Genomic DNA, 9,305 nt, shown 5'->3' on the forward strand with positions numbered 1-9,305 from the left:
CGCGTCATAAACACGATGGCATATCATGGATTTGAGAGTTTTACCGGTGGCATATAGAGAATTGCCCCTTCCTGCAAATACTAAAGCAATAAAAGTTGTGTGTCTTTTCATTGGACCCACTTGTTAATTATTGGATGTTATGAAGTTCATGGCATACTAGGTAGCGCCTATAATCCCATAACACCCACAAAGATAACCCAACCTTTGAAGTCCTTATAAATGTATTGTCATGGAAGGATGTATATACCAAGTTCTTTCAAATATCATACTGTAAGAGGGGGCAACTTTTATTATGTCCGCAGGAAAGGATATGAATTGAATTGAAACGGAACGAAATCGTCGATGAACGAAGAAGAATATGACCATCAGGTGCTGTCACCGCGCAAGCATACACGCATGCGGCCTTTTGACAGAAGCTTCCTCCCGATCCATACCGATAGCTAAGTCCGGATCACTTGCGTGCTCTGAGATCTGGATTAGATTCCTTGATTCCCCTGTCACCACCAAAAGCCAAGGGCAGTTTGCCAATTGCATTAGGATAGTATTGGTGCTGGGTTGGCCTTCCTTCACCAATCCACAATTTCTTTCACTTTTGCTGCTTTTTTCACACCCATTTTTAGTTTTTACAGCAGGCAGTGAGATCAGAGAAAGATCACACTCGTAGCTCGTCCATCTGTGACAGTGTGATGTATCTTATCTTCAGTTCGAAGCAAGTTTTCGTGTGCGGTGAAAGTTGCAACTGCAGAGGCATTGTTCGAGATGTAGGAGCGGTGGTGATGGTGGTGGTGGGGCTCCGAGAATCCTGTCCAAGAAAGAAGAAGGCGAGAAGTGTGAGAAAGCAGCAAGAGAACAACAATGCACAAGGAATTAATGACCTTTGCTTCTCTCTCTATCTTTTTTCTCGCTCTTTTTCGCCCTGCTTTATGTGATTTCTTTGTTCTCTCTATTCTATCCTTTTGAGAGGTTTGTAGTTGAACTGTTTTGCTTTCCCCGGCCTACTGCTGAAAGATTCTCCCCCTTTCAGGTCAAAGAAGTGAAAGCAAAAGGAGGAAACAATTGAGAGGAGAGGAGAGGAGAGAGGTGGCTACTGACATGGATGCAAAAGAGGATGCATGCTGGCCCCCAGCTGCCCCATGCGCCATATTCCCTCCCCTGCATATTCGCCGATTCGCGTATCGATACATGTACCGCCGGAGAAGACGACGGAGGAGGGATATATCTGAGTAGTGGAGTCCAAGGAAAGGAACCAACTGAGCCACTGAGCCAGCCTATAAGAGCCCGCGCGCGGCTCGCAGCGGCATCGATCGCTTGCGAGGTTGTTGCTGCCGCTGTCGTTGGCCAAGAGCTCGCTGTCGCCGGAGTAGTCGTTGTTGTCGTCTACGCCTCCGGCTGCCGCGGCTTCTCATGCTGGCCACGCCGCTGACGCTGCGATACCGCGCACCGTGGTGGGCACGCTGGAAATGTCATCGTGGGGCCAACAGCACGGCGAGGCCAGGCCGCGGCTAAGGTGGACGCGCCAGCTGCACGAGCGGTTCGTGGTCGCCGTGTCCGAGCTCGGCGGCGCAGACAGTAAGTCCTTTGTTCACCCATCGACAGGCTTGCATTGACAACATGCCCCTTCCTCTGATTTGATCACCATTGCTGGATGCTAACTACGTCGACCTTTCTTGGCATTGCAGAGGCGACACCCAAGTCCGTGCTGAGGGCCATGGCCGTGCCGGGGCTCACGCTGTACCACCTCAAGAGCCACCTCCAGGTGCAGCGCCGCGCTGACCACCGGCGAGCCAATCCGAGTAGCAGTAGCTTGATCAATTCTCGCGAGCTGAATTCTGATTTCTGAGTTCTGACCATGCCTTCGCTGCCATTGCAGAAGTACCGGCTGGCGGTGAGCCACGGCGTCGCCGCCACTCTTGGCGGCAACGGAGAAGGCCCGAACGACCAGTCCTCTTCCTCAGAGACCCAGACGGGCGAGTACGACGAGGATACCATCACCGAGTTGCATCGTGCATTTGCAGATGGTGATGGCGCCGGTACTAAGGAAGCTCTCTGTGATTATTCCAGGAGCATGGCGCGGACGCAGAGGGAGGTCCAGAGGAAGCTGCATGAACAGATCGAGGTAAAGGATCAATCGATCACCATTATTGCAGAAGATTTCAGTGCTCGGATAGTCCGTTCATGGCTGCTGATCGAGCTGAGCTTGGTTCCATGGTAGGTGCAGAGGCACCTGCAGCTGAGGATCGAGGCGCAGGGGAGGTACCTACAATCCGTGCTGCACAGGGCGCAGGTGGTCCTCGCCGACCACATGCTGAACTCGCCGGCCGGCACGGAGGCCGCCAAGGCGGAGCTCTCGGAGCTCGCCTCCGCGGTGGAGACAGGGTGCCAGTCCTCCTCATCCTCCCTCTCCACTTCCCCGCCGTGCCACCGCTCCGCCGACAGCTGCGTGACGTCGTCGTCCTCGGAGGCCGAGAGCAAGGCTGCCGCTGGCTCCAAGAGGCTCTGCACGTGCACCAGTGCGCGCGACTGCACCGTCGAGCAGACGATGCATGGCAAGAGAACCTTGCTGCAGAGCCAGCAGCAACAGCTGGGCGGGGCAGAGGAAGCAGAAGAAGCAGAGGATGGCAGTTCGGGGATTGATCTGAACAGGTAGGGAAGAACAAGAAGAGAAGCATCTCTGCTGTGCTGTGCATTGGAACATGGGGGTGATTGGTGGGGTGGCCTTCAAGATTGGGATCAGGCTTTGCAGAAATGTCTGCTGTTGAAGCAGCTGTGCTACACTGCTACTGCACTTCTCATTCCAATCTATATGATATATATGATACATGTATTACTTATGCCTATGCATGCATTTGGTACTTATGTTTCATGTACCTGTAAATAATTGTGATTGGAATTGGAGGCAAGCAGGGCCAGCTGCAGAGAGGCACGCAGCATGCTTGATGTGCAATGCAAAGATGTATAGAACTATCGTAGTACAATATGGGGCCAGTGAGATTGATGCTTTTGAGGGCAATGTGATGAAAGCTGGAAATGGTTTAGAATGTGAAGGAGGATTAAATTTTCACACCTGAGATCAGTGAAGAACAAGTTTAGTTACAGTAGTTAGAGGCTCCGCTTCAGTAGCAGTGACAGAGGCTCCGGTATAGTTACCTGACAGAGGAGCAATTCTCTGGGTTCAGTTCTATGGGGCGAGTCTCTGATCTCATGATTGAGAAGCGCATCTCCCACAATAGTCCGGTGGCCCATGCCCAGCCTCAGCCCATGCGCGAACGACACGTTGCGCTGGTGTGCTCAAGGTGCTGCAAGGTCCTCAGGCCTACTTTGGGTCTAAAGCTTGTGGGGTCTCCTGCTTCTGCTGTTGTCTCATGCGTTGGCTTAGGCCAGGCTACCGGTAGCCCATCCCCAACAGGTCAGGGACATCGGCCCGCCTTAGCTTCCGCGTCGATAAGCACTGGGAGCCCAACGTTGCGGCCAGGTTCGAGGCGTCGTTCCAGGGCATGTTGTTGGACGACCAACAGGTGCCGCATGTTTTGTCCTCAGCCTCACATTGCGATCCATGCTGACATAGCGAGCAATGTCAAAGCTCTAGCCGCCGAGGGACCGACGGTCTGATCTTTCCTTCTTAGCCTGACCAGGGAAGTCTCTACCCCTTTGCAACGCCTCTACGTAGGCTTGCGTTAGTTCCTGAGTAGGGCTCCTATAGTGAAAATGATCCTATTAGATTATGATTGTGATTTTAGTGATTAATGATAATATAGTCATTAGGACTAATATGTTTGTCAAGAATATATGTTAGTAGATCTCATGGATACAATACATCAAAAAGCCATCACAGTCGGGACAAAGTTTGATTGAATTAAAAAAGTCCTAAAAAGATTTACCCTACCAGAAGGTCTGGTGCAGAGGGGTTGAACTCACTGGAGTATTTTTGTCCAGAGGCAAAGTGAAAGCTGATGACTGCACCGAATGGTCCAGTGCTCTGTGTGTTGAACTCACCGAATTATTTCTGACAAAGGGGGAGAAAACTGAGGACATCACCGTATAGTCCGATGATCTGCACTGGGTAACACCAGAGCATCTCTTGCAGAGAAGAATGCAAGTGCAGAAGACTGAAGATCAACCCACCAGATATTTACATTTTCACATTTATATACGTGCAATTTATCTTACTAGAGTAGGTTGCAATCCTCGTGAACGGTAGAGTAGAGACACTAGATAAACCTAGAGCACATTTAGATAGAAATTAAGATAGGTTTATCTTGTGAAGTTTTTGGAGCCAATTTGGTTTAGGTTTCTAAGTATTCTAATTCACCTTCCCTCTTAGAACGTCATCGTTCCTCATAATTGGTATCAGAGTCTCGTACTCTTGATAGACTTAACATCCTAAAGTTGTGACGTCCAGGATTGAGATGGATACACATAGTGCTCTACTTTTTTATAGCATAAATTCCTCCGTTAGAAAATTCTAATGTTTTGTTATTTACAAGCCAAGAGTCTAGATGTTTGGAGAGTCACCGAAGAAGGAAAGAGACCTTACATCACCAACAAGAAGAGACAATTAGATGCATTGACGAACATTATTCTTTTATTATCTTTAAATGTTGATGTATTTAATCGTGTTATTCTCTCATCAATGCACATAATATTTGAAATAGTCTCATTGAAATACATGAAGGCACAAAAAATACGCGTAATAAGAAATATCATGTGTCTGTCACTAAGCTCAATAATATCAAACAATTTACCCATGAAACTCCTAATGACATATACTCACGTTTGAATATTCTTGTCAATGAGATCAATAGGCTAAGTTTAACGTAAATTGACGATGATCAAGTAGTGAGAAAAATACTCCAAGCTCTTCTTCTAAAGTACAAGTTGATAGTCTCCATCATCTACGATAACAACAGCATCAAGAAGATGACTCCAAGTCAAGTGCTCGGCAAGATCACCGTCCATGAGATGACCATAAACATAGGAGTGGAAGCCTCTTCCTCATCCGATGCTAAGAACCTTACTCTCACAAGCAAGCAAGCATTATGCCCACATATGAAGGCGAAGATGAGGAGGCAAGAGCAAGAGTCAAGCTCAAGTGAAGATGATAGAGATAAAGATGAAGATGAAAAGAGCAATAAAAATGATGATCAAAGCACATCAAATGATGAAGAAATATATCCCGAAGTCACCAAACTCATCTCTCAAGTGGAGAAGAACATTAAGAAGATTAATGCCAAGATTTATCATCGAATCTCCACGAAAGACTTGATCAAAACTATTGATCGCATCAAGAAGGAGAAGAAGACCAAGAGAAAGAGAGACAAGAGGAAAAACCAAAGCATTTACAAGCATGGGAAGATGGGTGGGTAAAGATGAAAATTTAAGCTCAAGTGATGAGAGTTTCGCCACCCACTCCTCCAAGAGAAGCTCTTCCTCAATGTCATTATTACGCAAGTCAACACGCAAGTCATCATCATACAAGTGCCTTATGCTTAAAGATATGGATAGCGATATAAGTGATGATAAATCCGATGAGAATTCTCCTTCATATGATGAACTTTATTTAATCAATGAGCAATAAAGAACCCTTAAGAAACAATATAATGAACTTAAGAAATTCAATGCCCTAAATGACATTCATGCTACCTTTATTTATAATTATGAATAATTATTGAGCAAATTCAATTTACTAAATAAGGAGCATGATGAGCTTAAGAAAAAATTTAAATACATTGAATCTCAATCTAAAGCCCCTTTGGAGCAAACTATCTCTCTATTCAATTTCAATCATAAGGTAGATACTTGTACTTTTTGTGATGATTTAATTGGTTTATCTAGCTCACCCATTTGCAATAAGATATATGTTGAGAATGTTCTTGTAGAACTATCTAATGAACTCTTTGCACAAGAAAATAATAAGCTCAAGCAAAAAAATAATGAGCTCAAAAGGAACTTAGCGAGATTAAAGGGCAAGAATCATGTCCAACCTCTTCAAGGTAATCATGCTACCATGGTGAAGAAACTTGCGGAGGAGTCCACCGTGTCATGCTTCAAATGCCATAAAAAATGTCACAAGTCCTTCCAATACAAGCAAGTTAAGAAGGAGACCAAAGAGAAGAAAAAAAAACAATGAACCTCTCCAACAAGATTTCCATCTTTTACACCAGGGCTAACTACAAGAATAAGATCAAGAGCAACCACTATAAGCTCAAAAAAGGGAAAATAGCAAGGTGGTTGCACATATGGCTTGAAGAAAGAATTAGGGGTGGAACCAACCCATTTAGATGCCAAGGAAGTCATCACCAACATGAAGAGTTCCAATCGGTTTAGGTTTAAAAAAGACTTGAAGCCCGAGATGGCTATGAGGATTTGGAGACTTGGCTTACAAGATAATGAATGTTCAATCCAAGAAGCAAGTGTATAAGATTAGATGCTTTGATGAAGATCATGATCATCAAATGCCTAAATCCCCATCCAAATGTAACGAGGTAATGGTAGCTAGACTTTTATTCATATTTTTTGAATCATTGCCTTGTTTAGGACTGTATATACTTATTTTAATTTATATCAATGCCTAGTGTAGGTTTTCATATGATAGGTTGCTTGTATTTCTCTTTTTCTTATGAGTAACCTACATAGTTTATTAGTTGTAGGTCCCTTACATAGCACTAATTTCACAATTAGTATCTTTTATGTGCCATGAACCAATCTATAGGGTATTCTTTCTATTGTTATTAATAACCAGTGCATATGTCTCATAAGTATTCAAAACTTGTATACGCATATTTAAAAGAAGTATATTCTATGAGTTGTGATTTTGAGACTAACATGTATTGCTAGATGTTTCTTTTGTAGTCTCATAGAGAAATCAACACGTCTCCAAAGGTATATAATGCTTAAATACTTCAATTGGTATTATTATCAATTTATTGCTACATTTAAGCTACCTTCATACATGATATGACTTAAACGTCCTACATCTACTTACTGTCTAGATACACATATATTGCTACATACCTACAAGTGATATTCATAAGTAGATCTTATTATATATATCACACATAAAGAGAGTTTAGATTATATTATGTGAGTTTTATGAATTATGATCATTGCTTATCTTTTTAAATTAAAACCAATGTCTCATCCTTAAAATTGGTATATCTTTTCAATTGATATCATTCCATTGGATCATGATTTATGAAGCTCTTTTTCATGTGCTCTAACGCTCTTTCTTGAGTTCAACATATGTTTGTAGCCCTTTTAAAATTGTTAACAAATGGGGAGAAGTTTGATGATCAAAGCAATATACAGATGTCTAGTAATACCAAAGTTGACAAAGAGGGAGAAGAAGATACAAGAAGAAATATGAGGCACCTAGATTGATAAAGGGGGAGAAGTTCTTACATGGATCGATCAAGAGAGATAGTGGCAATAGAGAAAGAATGAGCCACAACAAAAGGAGAGTAAATGGTAAGAACATCTATCCAAGCAATGTGGTAAGGCTTTGTGCTCTTTACGATTGGAATCATTTATTATTTGCCACTTGCTTTGGTTGTGTTGTCATCAAACACAAAAAAGGAGAGAGATTGTAGCGAAAATAGTTCTATTAAGATATAATTGTGATTTTGGTGATTAATGACAACATAGTCATTAAGACTAACATGTTTGTCAAAAATATATGTTAGTAGGTCGCATAGATGTAATATATCAAAAAGTCACCGCAGCCGGAACAAAATTTGATTGAATTGGAAAAGTCCTAGGAAGATTTGTCCCACCGGAAAGTCCGGAGCAAAGGGGTTAAATTTACCGGAGTATTTTGTCCAGAGGTAAAGTGAAAGATGATGATTTCATTGGATGATCTGGTGCTCTGTGTGTTGAACTCACCGGAGTATTTCTGATAAAAGGGGAGAAGACTGAGGACCTCACCATATAGTTCGGTGATCTACGCTGGGTAACACCAGAACATTTCTTGCAGAGAAGAATTCAAGTGCAGAAGACTAAAGATCAACCCACCGGATGGTCCGATACTTGATTTGTGCATACCGAAGTATAGCACCGGAGCATTTTGCAGATGCGACTGCAAGTGCTAAAGAATGAACATCAACTTGCCTGATAGTCTAATGATCACAAAGATAGTTGCACCGGAGAATTTCCAGAGAAAAAAAATGAAAGGTTTAACTCACCAGATGGTCCGGTGTGAATGGAATAAACACCAAATGAATGGACCATAGCATTTTACGTAGAGAGACTGCAAAGGCTCGGATGGCTCAAGATAATTCACTAAAAGGTCCGGTGATACATTTGAAGGCACGCCAGAGTGTACGGTGTTCACAGAGACATTGAGTGGAGTTCTAACGGCTAGTTTCTAAGGTTGTACTGACCAAATCATCCTGTGTTAGTTTCTGAAGAGGCATTAAGTAGAGTTCAAACGACTAGTTTCTGAGGTTGTACTCACCGGATAATCCAGTGTTAGTACTACTATTCTCACCAGATCATCCGACGTTAACAGTTTTTTGAGTCGTTGAGAAAACTTCTAGTTGGCGAGTTTAAGGCTATAAATACCCCTTCATTCAGTCATTTGAAGGTGTGGCATACTGCTGGAGTCTAGAGGAAGCTCATATATATTTGAGAAGATATACATGCCACCAAAATGCTTAAAGTGATCATCTAAGGTGATTGAGCATAAGATTAGATAGTGTTTAATGTTTATAGGCCTAGAGTGAGTTATAGCTAAGTGATGCAGCTAAGAATGATCAAATAGTGATCCTAGCTTGTACCAAGTGGTACGTTGGCACCTTGAAGTCTTGCTGACTCACCGACATCTTAGAGCTTGGTGGCTCAAGCTTGTTAATCCTCCGACTTGGTGTGGAGCGGTTGCAAGACACGTGTACTAGAACGCGAAGACCCTTGCCTTGGTGGCTCAAGCTTCGAAATGATCACAGCAGCAAGTGATCGGAAGAGAGGCTAATGGTGAGACATTGCCTTGGTGGCTTGATGGCTCATCGTGCTTGAGATCTTATCTTGTTGACCTGTCAGCTCAAGAGCCGTGATCGGAAGAGACTTGGCGATCGGGAGTATATCATATGTGAAACTCTAACATGGATTAAGGGTGTTATTAATGCTATCGATACTATGGGATAAAAATCCCTTGTGTCAAGTTTGTCTCTTTACCTTATTTTCATTTTCGTATTTACATACTTGCAATTTACCTTGCTAGAGTAGATTGTAATCCTCTTGAGCGGTAGAGTAGATATACTAGATAAACCTAGAGCATATTTAGATAGAAATTGAGATAGGTTTATCTTGTGAAG

The 9,305-nt window shown here is 43.2% G+C and overlaps 1 protein-coding gene across 4 annotated transcripts; it reads left to right on the forward strand.

Moving 5' to 3' along the window:
• Window positions 1-491: 491 nt before the first annotated feature.
• LOC133898764 (myb-related protein 2-like) lies at window positions 492-3,061 on the forward strand. 4 transcript variants are annotated; one of them, XM_062339472.1, is made up of 5 exons: window positions 492-1,569; window positions 1,680-1,756; window positions 1,871-1,971; window positions 2,062-2,116; window positions 2,219-3,061. In XM_062339472.1, exons 1-5 carry the CDS (start codon window positions 1,461-1,463, stop codon window positions 2,645-2,647), a joined length of 771 nt encoding a protein of 256 aa, XP_062195456.1. In that variant the 5' UTR covers window positions 492-1,460; the 3' UTR covers window positions 2,648-3,061. The 4 variants fall into 4 exon arrangements, with proteins under 4 accessions (XP_062195456.1, XP_062195454.1, XP_062195455.1 ...); XM_062339471.1 differs by having other exon boundaries at window positions 498-1,569; window positions 2,213-3,061; XM_062339470.1 differs by having other exon boundaries at window positions 496-1,569; window positions 1,871-2,116.
• Window positions 3,062-9,305: the final 6,244 nt, after the last annotated feature.

This window comes from Phragmites australis, chromosome 18, assembly GCF_958298935.1.
Source record: "Phragmites australis chromosome 18, lpPhrAust1.1, whole genome shotgun sequence".
In the NCBI taxonomy this organism is placed as follows: Eukaryota; Viridiplantae; Streptophyta; class Magnoliopsida; order Poales; family Poaceae; genus Phragmites; species Phragmites australis.